The 15,326-nt window shown below is 47.1% G+C and overlaps 1 protein-coding gene across 2 annotated transcripts in view; it reads right to left on the minus strand.

Annotated features, from left to right (window-relative positions):
- STRN4 (striatin 4) overlaps positions 1 to 15,326 on the minus strand; it is a 276,698-nt gene that overhangs the window by 127,585 nt on the left and 133,787 nt on the right. For both annotated transcript variants that reach the window (XM_085625652.1, XM_085625651.1), the window contains exon 6: positions 357 to 501. In XM_085625652.1, the coding sequence (XP_085481778.1) occupies positions 357 to 501 (145 nt within the window). The remainder of the gene's footprint in view (positions 1 to 356; positions 502 to 15,326) is intronic.

The raw sequence follows: 15,326 nt of genomic DNA on the forward strand, positions 1-15,326 counted from the left end.
CTCCAGGATGTTGTACCAAAAGAGGTAAAGAAGGTTGAGGGTTGATAAGTAAGTAAAGATCCAAAGAACAGTATTAAGTGACTCCGTTCTAACTAAACTCCCTCAATCCAGATGGTAACAGAGTAACCAATGATTTATCTGTGAAACAAGCAATCGGGGACATACAGGTGCAGGCCAAATTCAAAAGGCAGAAACGGTTTGCAGACACAGAAATCAAGACACCTTTCAATGAAGAAGCCACAAGCTACTGGATGAAAGGAAGAGGGCAATGTGAAGTTGTATGGGTGGTCTTTGAGAGGTCTTCCATCAGATAAGACATGCCCAATCAACATTTAACAACTTCCATGCACTCTTGCCTTCACTCTATGCTCCTTAAGCTGCGGTCGTGGGCTGTGCAGGTCGTCATCCTCATCACTATCCTCGTCCTCACAGTTGTGTAGGAAAGGAATCTTGTCCAATACAGAGCTGGTGAGGCTGTCTTTTGACTCCTTTCCTGCATTCCTAAAATGCACAAAACTCAATTACTGTTCATACCATACCAGAATGCAGCAAATGTAGCCAAGAAACAACCAAGATTCAGATAAATGAGAAGATCATTTGCATAAAGCTACATGAAAACATGCAGACAAGGGGAGCAACAACAATATCTGCAGTGGTATTAATCAGAATTCAGTGTAGCTCTAGAGCAAGCGATTACCAGAGACTGCACTGATGGTTTCAAGAGGGAATGTGCCTGAAGGAGGGACTAACCATGTAAAGTTATAAAGCGACAAAGTGTATAGAAATCCAGGAACCCACATATAGCAGGCCGAAGGCTTCAAGGATCAAGCAAAGGCTTTTGAAAGCTGTGAGTGGTTTGATCCAATCTTCTACGGGGGACGAGAAATTAAGGGGGGGGGGCAATCAAAAGGATTACAGTCTTGAGGGAGTTAAGCATGAGGTGATGCAGGTCAACCATTGTTGGGTTTTCAACAATGCACTTGAGTGTATTGATATCTTCATGTGAGGAAATTTTCAGATACCATTGTGTATATCCAGTACGAAGAGAGCGGACCAGGTGCTGCACCTGGAGGAAACTGGGCTGGTCAAGCCTGATCCAACGCTGAGAGGCTAGATGCAACTCAAATTCTATTTTTCTTGATGAAATGGGCGGAGAACTCAACACCATTAGGTAGTGTTTCCTTGTCTACAGAGTGTCGTTTAGAATGGCAAGTTATTTATTGTTCAATGAGTTCCAAAAAATGTGTGTCTTTCTTTGACATTATCTAGTTGCGACCTGAAGTATTCTGCTTTTAACCTTCAGATGTGTTTGTTGTAAGAGCTTCTTACTGCCTTCAGGAGCTTGAGAGCCTGTTGGGGAGATTTTCCAGGATCTCTCAGCAAACCTTAGAATGCAACTTTCCTTGTATAAATTGCCATTGAATCATGGTTTGAACTGTCTGCTCGGTATTCTTTCAAGCAGTTTCAGAGCCACCTGGTTCAGAATTTCTGTCATGGATTGGGAGTAATGGTTGGTAAGCAGGGGAGGCGAAGCTAGCCCGGCAGCAAGATGGGAGATTTTTGAGAAGGCTTTGAAGGCTAGAAGAAAAATCTGGAATTTATTGATGCTTTGGGTTGGCTTTGGGGCTGCATCTAGGCGAGTGCAGCACAGCACCAACTTTGGATCAGAATATGCTGTCCTTTCATGGCTCCAACACGATGTCTACGGCTGGATTGAGGTCTCGACCATGGTTACAGCATAGCGGCTGCATTGAGCTGCTGACGTGGCTGCCTTGTTGCGGGGGCTACCACCTACTTCGACTTGGCGGACTGCCCCCTGAAACGGAGGAAGCAGCCAGGGGCTTCAGGGACGTGAGGAGAGCTTGTGCTGTAAGTGACTCTCTGCTTCAGGAAGAAATGTGCCTTCAGGACGAGAAACTAACTATGTAAAGTGTTAAAGAAACAAAGTGCTATGTAAATCTAATAACCCACATATAGCAGACCAAAAGTTTTCAGGATCAAGCAAATGCTTTTGAAAGCTGTGAGTTGTTTGATCCAATCTTCTACAGGGGCCGAGAGATTGTGGGGGGCGATCAGAAGGATTACAGATTTGAGGGTGTTGAGCATGAGGTGATTGCGGGTCAGCCAGAGTAGGATTCTCAACAATTGAGTGTTTTCATATCTCCAGCTGAAGATATTTTTAGATACAATTGTGTATCATCAGCATACATGTGGTGACTGTGTAGAAAGTCTGTCATGGATTGGGTGAAGAGAGAGAACCTCTTATCTGACCTATCTTATTTCTACAGAGTTAATCACTTATGTGTTACAAAAAACCCCAGAATGCAAAATTACTTCAAAAACATTTCCATTTTTTTATTATTTTCTTTTTTTAAAGATATAAATAGCAGAACGTTCATAATTGTTCTATTAGCATATAATTTGTATATAGAACATACATTACTTCACACAATGTTTCCACATGAGTTGAATTTCATAAATACTTGTGAATATAAAAGGCAAAACAGTTTTAAAAAGCCTGTGGAAAAGAGACCCCAAAGGAAAATAAGAAAAAACCGTCACATCAACATTCTCACCTATCAATCACTCTTACATACCATCAGACATTCTACATAGGGTAAAGAAAAATTTGATTTCTTACTAAAACCACAAACCAACTCTGGCATGAGATCCTACTTAAATTCTGATTCAAAGAAAATATATATATAGATTTTGAATAGTTCTTGCTAAGTCCTAAGATACTAGGATCAGGACGTTGAGATTGGATTCTTCTGTGGATCTCCCAGATGTATGGTCGGTACTCCCAGTCTACGTACGTTTCGGAGACTGTATATAAATTCCACATCTCCTTCTTCAGGACCAGTGTATTATTAAAAGTATCTTTATCGTCTGAACGGCGAAAGAATAGGGGTTCTCTCTATGTGGGATAACAAAGAGAATTTTGTATGTATGAGAATCTTATATGCAACCTGGGGTTGATTTATTTTCAAAATAGCTTATATGTGTGTGCTCTAGCTTAGTTAGAGCCACTGCAGCTAAGAAATAGTTTTAGCAGCATCATTTTATCGTTTCTTAACAACATTGCAAGCAATGGCCCATTTCCAGATCTCCTGGGCCAGGTTGGATAGGGTAAACAATTGTGTTCCTCCCTGCTTGTTGATGTAGAACATTGCTGTGGTGTTGTCCGTTTGTATCAACACTTTGATTGTACAGCTTCCTCTGGAAGGCCTTCAGGGCTAGCAGTACGGTTTTCAATTCCAGGTAGTTGATGTGTTTGACCGCATCCGCTGGAGTCCACAGACCCCTCACTCTGAGCTTGCTCATGTGTGCTCCCCATCCTATCTGGGATGCGTCTGTGGTGATGGTCACAGTTGGGCTTGGAGGTGTCAAGGGCTTCCCTATAGTTATGTTGTCCCTGTTCCACCATGTTATCCCTTCTTGCACAGCGTGCGTTACAACCACTAGATCCTCCCAACTTCCGTTTGCTTGTGACCATTGCTGTTGCAGCCATTCTTGGAATGGTCTCATGTGTAGGCGTACACTGGGCACTAGGTGAATGCATGACGCCATCATACCCATGATCTTGCTCGCTGTTCTCACTGTCAGAGCTCGCCCCTTCTGGTAGAGACGCGTCTCCTTCAGCAGGGCTATTGTTCTCCTGTCGCTGGGCATGACCGTTTTGTCTATAGTGTTGATCTGCACCCCCATGAAGATCTTCACCTGTTCTGGTTCCATTGATGACTTCCCCCAGTGTATCGAGAACCCCAGGTTTGTTAGTGTTCTTGTCACCCGCTCTGCGTGTTCCTTGCACTTGTCGCGAGCACTTGCTTTGATTAGCCAGTCGTCTAGGTAAGGATACACATGAATCCCTTCCCTCCGAGGGTACGCTGCTACTGCTGCAAGGCATTTTGTGAAAACCCTTGGGGCGGACTTTAGACCGAATGCCAGGGTTGTGAATTGGTAGTGTTCCTCGTTGATGTTGAACCTTAACAGGTTTTTGTGGCGCCTGTTCATCGGGATGTGCAGGTAGGCATCTTTGAGATCCAAGGTGGACATGAAGTCTCCGCCTCGTATTTGAGGTAGCACTTCTTGTAGCAATGTCATTTTTAATTTTTGCGTCTTTATGAATTTGTTTAGGAATCGTAGATCCAGGATGGGTCTTAGTGTTTCGTCCACCTTTGGGACCAGGAAGTAGTTTGAGTACACTCCCTTGTTCCTTTCTCTGCATGGCACTGGTTCAATGGCCTCCTTTTGGAGTAGTTGTAGCGTCTCTTCTCTGAGTTGAGCAAGCTCTTGACCAGAGCGTTGTCTTCTTTTTGGTTTCTTGTTTGGAGGTCTTTTTCCAACTCTATGCAGTATCCGTACTGTATGACGTTGAGTATCCATTTGTCTGAGGTTATTTTTTGCCATTGTTGAAGGTAAAGTCCCAGTCTTCCGCCTACTGGTGTTGCATGCTCGTAGGCGTTTGGTTTGTGTACCCCCCTTACTGTGCTTACTTTGTGCTTCACCCCTCGGGGTATACTGAGGGTGAGCATTTTCTTCCGTGCGAAGTCACTTTGATGAGGGTTGGTCTCCCCCTCTTCTTCTCTGGCCACGTCCGTATCCCCTACCGCGAAAGGACTGGCCTCGAGGCTGGTACTGCCAGTTTTGCTTCTGCTGTCCCTGCTGGCCGTGACTTTCACCCTGCTGTCCTTGCTGGAATGTCTGGTGTGACGTTCCCAGCTGGTTTCCTCCCCTTCCGTAGGGTCTCCGAGCTGGGGTGCCTCTTCTCATCCCTCTGAATTGCAGGGCCCCCATGGACCTTGCCGTCTCATTTTCTTTCTTCAATTGGGTGAGTTTTTCGTCCACCGGAGCACCGAACAGCGTCTCACCGTTGAAAGGGGTGTTCAGTATGTTGTTCTGGACCTCTTGCTTGAATCCTGAAATTCTGAGCCAAGCCTGTCTCCTTTCAGTGATTCCTATAGCCATCAGCCTGCTCGATGTCTCTGCCCCGTCCAATGCTGTCTTAATGCATGAGTTTGCAATATTCTTCCCTTCCTCCACCAGATGGGAAGCTCTCTGCTGGTATTGCTCGGGGAGATGTTTGATTAGGTCTCCCATCTCGTCCCAGTGCTGTTCAGTAGGGCATTGGAGTTCGCCATGCGCCAGTGCATTGCCGCATTTCTCTCAACCTTTCTCCCGGTGAGGTCCATCCTTCTGCTCCCCTTGTCGGGAGGCGGCCCTGAGGTTGCCGGTACATTGGCCCTTTTCCTGGCCGTGGACGCAATGATGGAGTCAGCTGTGACTGATCCTTTAATATATGGCGGGTCCTGTGAGGAGTGCTTGTATTTCTTCTCTGTTTTGGGAGTGATGGATCTGCAAGTTCCTGGGTCCTTGAACGCCTCCTTCCCTTGGTTCATTATGCTTTGGAGCACGGGGAGGAACTGGCTCCTAGTCTGGATGGGGAGCAGTGTTTCGAGTAGAAAATCTGCTTTCGGCTTCTCCTCGTCCAATTTCACGCCAAAAGCTGCTGCAGCGCTCTTGACGACCATGTTGTATGCCCCAATGTCGTCTGGCGGCGAAGGCCTCGAAGGATAGGTCTCCACGGGCTCTTCGGGATTTTCGGCGTCGATGTCCTGCCATTCCAGCTCATGTGTCGTCGACGGTGCCGAGCCGGAGATCGACTGCTGCTCCTCTTCCTCATCTTCTCCCTCATAGTAGGGGTCTTCTTCCTCTTCTTCAGGGCCTCTCGACTGCTCTTCGGCGTCGAACTCTTCCTGTTCTTCGATCTCGACGGCATCCGTCGACGGTTTCGTTAGGATTTTGAATGTTTTCATTTTCTCATCGAAGTCCTTCTTCCTCTGAAGGATGCTCTCCATCTCCGCCTCGAGCCTTATCTTTTTCTTCTCCATTTCGGAGGCATGTTCGGCATCGAGTGCTGGTCTTTTCGACAGAGCTTGCGTCGACGCGGCCTTGTCCTCTGTCGCCGAACACCCCACCTCGTGGGCCTGCTTCGACCAACACTGTTTCTCGGCAGCCTTCGGCACCTGGAAGTCCTTCTCGAAGGATCCGCTGGGCCTTTCCTCCTTGGATCCACTCGCGGTCATCGAAATTTCCGGCGCCGGTGTTCCTTTCGAGGACTTTGATTGTCACTCTCAGATTTTCGGGGCCCTTTCAGGGGTTTCGTACTCTACGCGTCTCCTACCTTGTCAGGCGTTTTCTTATCGGTCTCTGCGACCGTAAAGACATCAGGTCCCTCGGCGATGTTGTCTTCATTGTCGGTGGAGAGGCCCAGTTCGTACAGCGACGGGGCCTTACCCTTGTTGAAGTTGGCTCTCCTCTGCCTTTCTCTCCCCCGGAGTGTCTTCGGCGTGAAGGCGGAACAGGCGTTGCAGTCCTTGCTCTCGTGGTCGATCGGCAGGCAAAGGTGGCAGAACGGATGTTGGTCCATCTGCGCGTATTTGTGGTGGCAGTTACGGCAGAATTTAAAGGGTGTCTTGTCCATTGCGCTCAGAGTCTCTGAGTGCGCATTTTCCGATGGGCGTAGAAGATTTTGAGGATCTCCTCCTTCTTCATCGTCCCGGCTGTATGCTCTTCCTCTCTAGTCTTCTATAAATTCTCCTTCAATGAAACTCATGTATTTTTCTTCTTCCTTCGTTAAAACTCTGGAGCTTCTCGATGACGATCCAGACCCAACGGCGGAAAAAAGAATCTGAAGATATGCACCAAGGTGGGACTTCCGCAGGAAGCACGACGACGTCACGAGAGGTACACCAAATGGTGGGACGTCGACGCCCACCTGGGCTACAAAAATAAAAAATAAAAGTCTACGAATCCGGACCCAACCACCAGATCGCGGAATAATGCACAGCATAGTGAATCCAGAAAGATTCACGCTGCAAAACTCGGTGTTCAAGGCCTCGCTCTACTGCTCTGCGGAGCAGGTGCCTGGGTTGGCTCCGCATTTCCCTCTCTTTCCGGGGCAGGGAGCAACCCCCGCACAACTCAAGGAATTTTATGATGCCATGAGAGCCGTATTTGGGCGGCCTGACCCTGCCGGCTCGCCTTCGGGCTCCGGAGTCTAAGATGATGGAGAGGCCCTGGTGGTCCTTTGGCATCGGATTCTTCTTACCAGCTCCGGTTGCAGTCAGAGGGATCCTCCAGAAAGGGCTGCAGGCATCATAGGGAGACTCGAGGTAGGTCAGATATCACCAGATCACAGGTCAGGATCACCGGGGTGGGGGGGACCTCCTTGTGGTGTTGGGCCACTCAAACTGGGCCATGGGCATCGAGAGCAGAGTGGTGCAGACTCGCGGATTTGGCAGAAGCCAGAGATTGTTGGTGAGCAAATACAGTGCTCACGGGAGACAACGCCTGATTGGGTAAGGCAGAACAGGTCCTCCGGGTTCTGGGGGGCTTCTGGCTGCAGGAAACACCGGAATTTCGCTGGAGCAGGTCGAGATTGGGACAGGCCTTTAGGTCTGGGGCCAAGTCAGTTGGTGTCCTCCTCTTTTTCTTTCAGCATGGCTCTTTGGTCCTTCTTCTTCTTGCATCTTCTTGTCCGAGGAGGCAAGGTTCAGAGTTGCCCCTAAATACTACATTTAGGGGCGTTTCAGGTAGGTAAAGGTTGGAACCAATGGGTCCCTTCCTTGGGGTGGATACAACCCCTATTATGCCACCCTCCAGTAGGAGGGGGACATTAGCCTCACTCTGGTTGGCTGGGTCTCCCCACCTTCAAGATGGCGGGGACTGAGAGTTGTGCTTCGCCTCGCCTCGCCTCACCCCACCCCACTGAAGGGGTGGGGGTGGCAAAGATGGGCACACCTCTCCTCCTTTGGTTTTCCCGCCAATTATCTCGCCCAAAGTGGGTGTCAGAACCAGTGGGGGGCCAGTTGATGGGAGCAGCAAAGGGTTGGGAAAGTTTACAAAGGTGGCAAGCCTTTGAAGCTTCCCCTTCGTGGACCCTGCCCATCCTGGAGGATAACGGTTTGAACCTCAACCCAGGATGTGCTTTGTTTTGGGACCCCGAGAGCTGAAGGCTCTCGAACCAGGAGTCCAGAAACAGGTCTGTGTGGTGGCAGCTAGCGAGCAGCCACTCAGCCAGGACACTAGAGTTAGGTCGCATCTCTAAGATGCTATCTGAGTGCATTTTTCATTAAATTCCACACTAGCATCAGTGTGGGTTTAATGTGCTGAGAAGTTTGAGATCAACTTCTCAGTTTTCAGTAAAGCCATTATGGAGCTGTGGAGTTCGAAATGACAACATTTCAGACCATATACTCTTTATGGCATTACTGCACTTACAATGTCTAAGAATGGAATCAGACACTGTAGGGGCACAGTGCTCATGCACCTGTACCCTCACCAGTGGCATAGTGCAGCCAGCTAGAGGGGTGGCTGATCTATGCCGAAGGCAGTAGGTTGTAGGCATGGCACACAGTGATGTGCGCCATGTTGACTCTTCACTTTGTTCTGCAACAAAATACTCAGCTTGCAATGGCAGTGTGTGTGTAAAGGTATAGGGCCCCTAAGGGTGGCACAGTAAGTGCTGGAGCCCTTCCCTGGTCACAGTGCCCTTTGTACCTATGGTGCCTTTTAAAAGGGACTTAGATGTGACCAGAGAGTTGCCTATTTTGGTGTGCAACATTATCGATTTTGGGAAAGAACATATGCCCTGGGTACCTGGTTGGCAGGAACCCAGGGCACACTTAGTCAAAGAGCATCCACATCTGGCAAAATGTGGGGGGGCAACCATACAAAAAGGGGCGCTCTCTTACACTCGTGCTATGAGTGATGCTCCGGGGCTCGTGGCCATGGGGTGCCGAGGCATGGGGAGGGCCTGTCTTTCCTGCCATCTCGCAGGCTCCTTTGGGCCGTGCCGAGTGCCATCAACTGATTCCCCACTGCACATCAGCCTCCGCGCTTATGCCTGGCCTCTGCTGAAAGGAGGAGCCCACCCCCTCCATCGGACCTGATTAAATGACCTAGGTCAGAGACCCGGAACTTGTGGAAGCTGGAGGAGGCCTTGGGACCTAAGCAGCCCTCGTGCTGCCCAGGGTCACTGTTACCCTTCACTGTTTGCGGAGAGCGTGGGTGGCCATAGTTGCCAGGCACCAGGACACTCATCTAGACTCGCAATCCTGTTGTGGGCCTGCTTATGCCCCACCTTACCCCCAGTGGGTGAGGCGGGGCCAACAGTGGTTACCCGGCTGGAGGTGGTGGCCCATCTCTCTTCTTGCTTTCTAACTAGCAAATTACCCGTTGGGACCTTTGCTGCCGGCTACCTGGGCAGATTCTGGGGCCATGAGGAGCCCTGTGATGAAATAGACTGGCGCAACTATATATTGCGAAGAACAGTGGACCCCGGGCTATTTGCTGAGGAACTGACCACCTGGTGACTCCCCACTCTCATACCCCCTATTCCCCCATCCGAACCCCCTCCTGCGTTCTGTGGCCGGACTGCCTCTTTCCCAACCCAGAGGGGAAGCCCTGGGGTGCGGCGAGACTCTACGGCGACAGCCCACAGCTATTATAAAAGACTGCTTCTTTGCACCTGGTGCCTGATCCGGATTCCTTGCAGCCACTCACCCAGGAAGCACCACTAATGGCCTTCTACAGCCTGTGCTTTCTCCTTTGGTGTACCATTGACAGCCTTGCCTATACTCCCTGGTGGGGGGCCTCACTAGCTGGGGGTGACCGGTGCCACTGAACTTTCCTGATCCCCCTATCTCCTCTGACGAGCATGCCCGAGACCTGGGGTCTGACTGGGGAGACAATGGGTAAGGCTGACACCAGGTAGTCTAAGCTGCTATTCGACTCACATAAGTTGACACGAGGTGCAGACTCTTCACAGGAGGGCCCTGCATGGAACACTTAAACTGAGGAGGGCCCGATCCCGGAATCAGATATCCATTACATATTTACAGACCTTACCATTGAGTCCAAAATAGACATGCTGGCTGATCCCAACAACCTTCTGGAAGAGAAGGTAGACAGGCATTCAGAGCGGCTAGACCAACTACAACATCGCACCTCCGAGGTGGAAGACTCACACTTCTCAACAGGTGAGAGATTGCTTCAGATAAAGAAAGTACTTGAAGTTGCCCGGGCAAAGAATGAGGATTTGAAGGCATTGTCCCGGCGCAATAATTAACATATTTTACGAGAACCGGAGGCGACTGCAATGGGCCAATGGAAGATTACGCTGATAATCTATTACGCACCCTCTTCGGTGTAGTGTTGTACCCCTGCTAATTTTCAAGAGGGCACACAGACCGTTGGGGCCATGTCGACCGCCTGGAGCCTCTGCTAGGTCCATTGTGGCAAGGTTCCTGAACTACAGAGACAGGGACGCTACACTATGCCTTGCCAGAGAACATCGACAGGTCCAGTTTCAGGGTAATGAGGTATCCATTTTTCCGGATTTCACCATCGACGTTCAAATCTGCCTGACGTTATTTCCTCCTGGTAATACAGTATGAGCTTTAGTGGTTTTCGTTTTCAGCCCACAACCACTTAATCTTAATAAGTTCTTAAAATATGCTATACCAAAAAGGTGGGAGTGGAGAGGATGGAGACCAATCCACAGCCTTAAGATTATGTTGTGCATCGTATGATTGGGCAAACCATGAAGATAATGGCGCGCTCGATGGAACTTTTGGACTATACCCCCCCCCCAGGCGGAAACTATAAGCTTTCTGTATGTACTGCGGTGCCCGAGCAACCTTTGGCCGATGACCGGTGGAGCTGTCCCATGCCGCTATAGAGGAGTTTGACTCTGGTTCACCACTCGGCCGTTACCTACCCAGCCAGGCATCGGACTCTGTTTTTCCTCATCGCCCCGTTGTGCCTCCTACACCCTCCCCCTCCTCTTCTCTCCATTATTCTCCGTCTACCTCCCCTATTCCTTCCCTCTCTCCCCTAATCTCATCTCCCCTTGCCTATTTTCTTTTCCCCTCATGTTTATGCTATGCTTTTGTACTCATGTAATTCCTGTAACTACGCTCCAGTAACTGATGTAACTTTGTAACCATGTTCTGAAACAATGCTTCTTCCTCATGTAAAGCACTCGGATACCTTCGGGTCTAGCGAGCGCTATATAAAACTCAATAAATAAATAAATAAATATATAAATAATGAAAGGCGGAATTGGATTTTCAAGATTCACATAGATGAATTACCAAAGACTTCTGTCTAAAATACCCCAAGAATTTTTCTCTTCCCAACCGACTCCCGCTGCTTCTTCAGTTTGTTTCTGCAATGGGCTATGGGGAGGATAGCATTATAGTTATTACTCTGAAGGATTTTGCCATATCTTGCAACCATCTATTGGCTTATTTTGCCCATCCAAATTCACTTTTAATTATTTCATCGCTACATAATGTTACTGTTATAATTACTCTTTGGGTTCCTCAGACAGTGTCAATTTGTCCCAAAATCTCATACAACAAAAAGGAGCAGTGGTTGACCAATATTTCAAACTAAATACCATTTTCATAGCTTGGGCCATAACACATTTTGGGAGTGACAAAAGATTCTTTAAAACAAATCCATCTGTATTTTCCCAATCTCAGTCAACACTCAAAGCCAGGACGTCCATTCCATACAAGAAGTGCAGGGGAACCATAGCACTAGTAGCAGCAAGAAATGGATGGAGTGAGGACCATCATAATCTTTTAAAAAATTTCTTCAAGCCACTGATAGTTGAAACTGACTTGCATTTTAGAGTATCTGTGTGCAAATTCCGAGAAAGATTGATGGAAGCTCATCCCGAAGTGCTTGTATTCAGTTCAGTTACTTCCACAACCAGAGAATTCTATGTGGTCTATCCACAGCCAACTTGCTTTCTTTTTTTAATTTTTTGTATGTTTTATTTGCACAGCTACATACCAAATTATGTATACATAGAACATACACACATCTCAGATGTATAAACTGAACATGAAAATTACAACTACAGTTGCATAATAAAAAGGAATTAACTTAAAATTTCAGTTTCTCCTTCCAGCTCGCAAGAGGCTCCCAATATGTTTCCCAAGAGTTCTCCCCTTTTGACCCCTCATCGCATAGATCCCTTTCTCAAGATTATACACAGAGAGCAATCTAGCTAGCCACTGCTGTAAAGTTGGAGATGCTTTATCTAGCCAAGCTGTTGCAACGCAGATTTGTAAGACCGCCATGGCCATAAACAAAAAGTAATGTAGGGAGCATTGCTCATCCTCCCCACCAACCCCAAGAATAATCCAAGCTGGTGTAAGGGAGATACTAATTCCTAAAGTTTTATCCAAAAAGGATTCAATAGCTCTGTGTAATAGCTGTAACTGAGGACAGGATGCAAAGATGTGAATTAGATCTGCCTCTAAGCTATCACACGGGGGACACTGAATACCTTTGATTCCCCCCCACTGAGCTATCCTTGCAGGTGTATGATACAAGGAGTAAATCGTTTTATATTGCTGGGCCTGCAGCCCTGCAGACCATAGGATGGTCCGTCCCAGCTCTAAAGAGACTTGGAAACTATCCTGATCTATCCCTGCAGACCATAGGATGGTCCGTCCCAGCTCTAAAGAGACTTGGAAACTATCCTGATCTATCCCGAGCTTATCTGTCCACTTTTTCCCATATTTTTCAATTTCACCACCAATGTTCCCACTAATTTTTTTCCTCTGTGTGCGGCAGTGTAGGGTCTCTGTGCGCTGCAGCCATGGCTGTGTGTGCCAGGAACCAGACGGCGCTTGTGCGCAGCGCAAAATATCACTCCAAACCTTTGCTTTAAAAAACTGAAAAGACTGTGCATTTCCACACATACAACCCACGTTAAGGGGCTTAAGGCAGATTTGCAATGACATGACATGACATGAATTGGTTACACAGGCAAGTACACTTTAGGTTTAGAAAAGCACAAGACTCCAACGGCTGAGAGTCCATAGACTGTCTGAAGTACATGCAGTTCTCCAGCTGAAAATGCCATTATAACGGAATGGTCAGAATGAAATTAGGGGAGAAGAAATTAGATGGGCGATGGGAAGAACCTGCAAGCTGACAGGGATAACTGACATACTTTAGTTAGAACCTTCCAGGACTTAGTGCAATCTCATAATATCCCACATACCCTACAGTGGAGACATGCTCTGCTGGTGCACCCAATACGTGGAAAACTGGGCCCATGACCTATCTACATACCACAGTCCCCAATTCTTCAATATCTACTCACCTGGAAGGAATATGGTAGGACGGATTCTGGCTTATATGCAACTCTAATTGCTAAGCTCTTCTTGCAAGCCACCTCAAATGCACTTCATAATTGGAGGGAAGTGCAATTACAGACAATTCTTTGAGGGGGATTCAGAGGAGCCATTAGAAAAACATGATTGAGGGTTAAGGGCGGCCCGTCTGAAAGATAGTTATTTTAAGATACTACATCAATGGCAGTGGACCCCCAAAAGACTCTATGCTTCCTTCTAACCCAACCCTTTATTCTCTCCTTTTCTCTTGCATGTGTCTTGCTTCTCCTTTTGTCCGTCTCCTCCCACTGCTCCGCTCGTCCTCTTCTTTTTGCTTTTCTCTTCTTCTGTCCTCACCTCTCGTCTCCTTACTTGTTTTTTCTCTTTTCCTACTTTTCCTTCCTTTTCTCTAGTTTTCCCTGATCCTTCAATCACACAGGTGATCTTTGTTTCTATCATCGCCTTGTCTCATCCCTCTCCCCTTATTCCATTTATCTCTCCCTCCACTTTGCCCTTCTAACTCTCCTGTCCATTAGCCTTTACCTCCCTTTCACCTCTCCTAGAGGCCCTGTCCTTCCCTATCAATCCTTTCCTTTTATTTCCCTACCTCTCTCTTTCCTCACTGTTTCCGTTCTCGCTCCTGGGAAGCATAGACTTTCAACTCGTGGAAATGAGAGTTAGTGAGAGACTGTGCCTAATTAAAAAAATAACAAGCACAGGGGCCCAAACTTTTTCTCAGGGGCCCGCTGCGGGAGCAGCCGAATGCTAGAGTAGCTAGACTTGTGGATAACTAATGTCGTTTTTTCCACCCCACCCCCCAACACTGCTTGTCTCCTTATCTCCCTATCAAAGGTGCATTTTCGTTTACAGTTTTCCTATCCCTTCTTCTTTTTCCGCCTTTATCTCGTACTCCGTCTGAATAATGAAATATGCGTCCCATTCCTCTAACAAGCATTAAAAATGCAATAGGTCTCGCCTTTTATTAAGTTAAAGCCAATTGCTTTGCTATACAATACCATTAGCAAAGCAAATGGCTTTAACTTAATCAAAACCGAGACCTATTGCATTTTCAATGCTTGTTTTTTCTGGACCGGCACTTGTTTTTGCTCATCCAACTTCGACCTTGAGCAAGAGCAAAGTTAACCACTGCTTTAAGGACCCCGTAATGACCTTTCACAGCAGAGATGCTTGGGTAAATTCCTGCAGCTGCACAGGGGATTTGGAAGTGCTAAAACAGCACCAAGTTTGTTTTCAAACTGGACTCTTTCAGGCACTCTAATGGTGGTTTGGGAGATGGATCATGGCATGATTGTATTATTTAGCCAATGTAGACACACACTAGCCATTAGTGATGGTGGTGTAATAAACATCTGTTATACTGTGCCAAGAAACCCTCGGGCACACATTAGAACGAGAGTTTAAGCATTGGCATTGTAAATGACAATGCCTTTCATTTATGTTTTAAAAACCAACATGTAAATAAAAGGCATTGCCATTTACAATGCCAATAGCTCAAACTCTCACAACTGCGAGACCTATTGCATTGCAAATGCTTGTTCACTTTGCAAGTGGACGTGGCCTCATTTGAAATTTCCGGACGTGCTCACTGGACTAGTCTGCTATAATCGCCATAATAAACAAGCATTGGCATAGCCAAAAGGTCTCGCTTTTGGGACCTTATAAGTATTTAGTTATGCAACTTTTGCATGGCTAAACACTTATAAGGTCCCAAAGGCGAGACCTATTGGCTATGCCAATGCTTGTTGTGATTTGACACCTATATTTGCAGTGATAGTGATGTCAGGCCTATATCTGCAGCAATAGTGATCTCACACCAATATCTGCAGTGATGGCAATCTCACACCAATATTTGCTATAATAGATATTCCACACTTACATCTGCAGTAATAGTGATATCACACCTATATCTACAGTGATATCGATCTCACACTTGCAAGCGCAGTGACATTTAGTGCGCAAATTAAAAAGTAATGCAAAGTGCTCTTCAAAGTAGCATGTGTGTGTGAAACAATGATGTATATGAGCCTGTAAGTGTAGTCACTATTTTAAATGCATGCAGCATTCTAATCCTGTATATAAAGAAATTTACACTAACTGTACGAA

This window comes from Triturus cristatus, chromosome 9 (genome assembly GCF_964204655.1).
Source record: "Triturus cristatus chromosome 9, aTriCri1.1, whole genome shotgun sequence".
Lineage (NCBI taxonomy): Eukaryota > Metazoa > Chordata > Amphibia > Caudata > Salamandridae > Triturus > Triturus cristatus.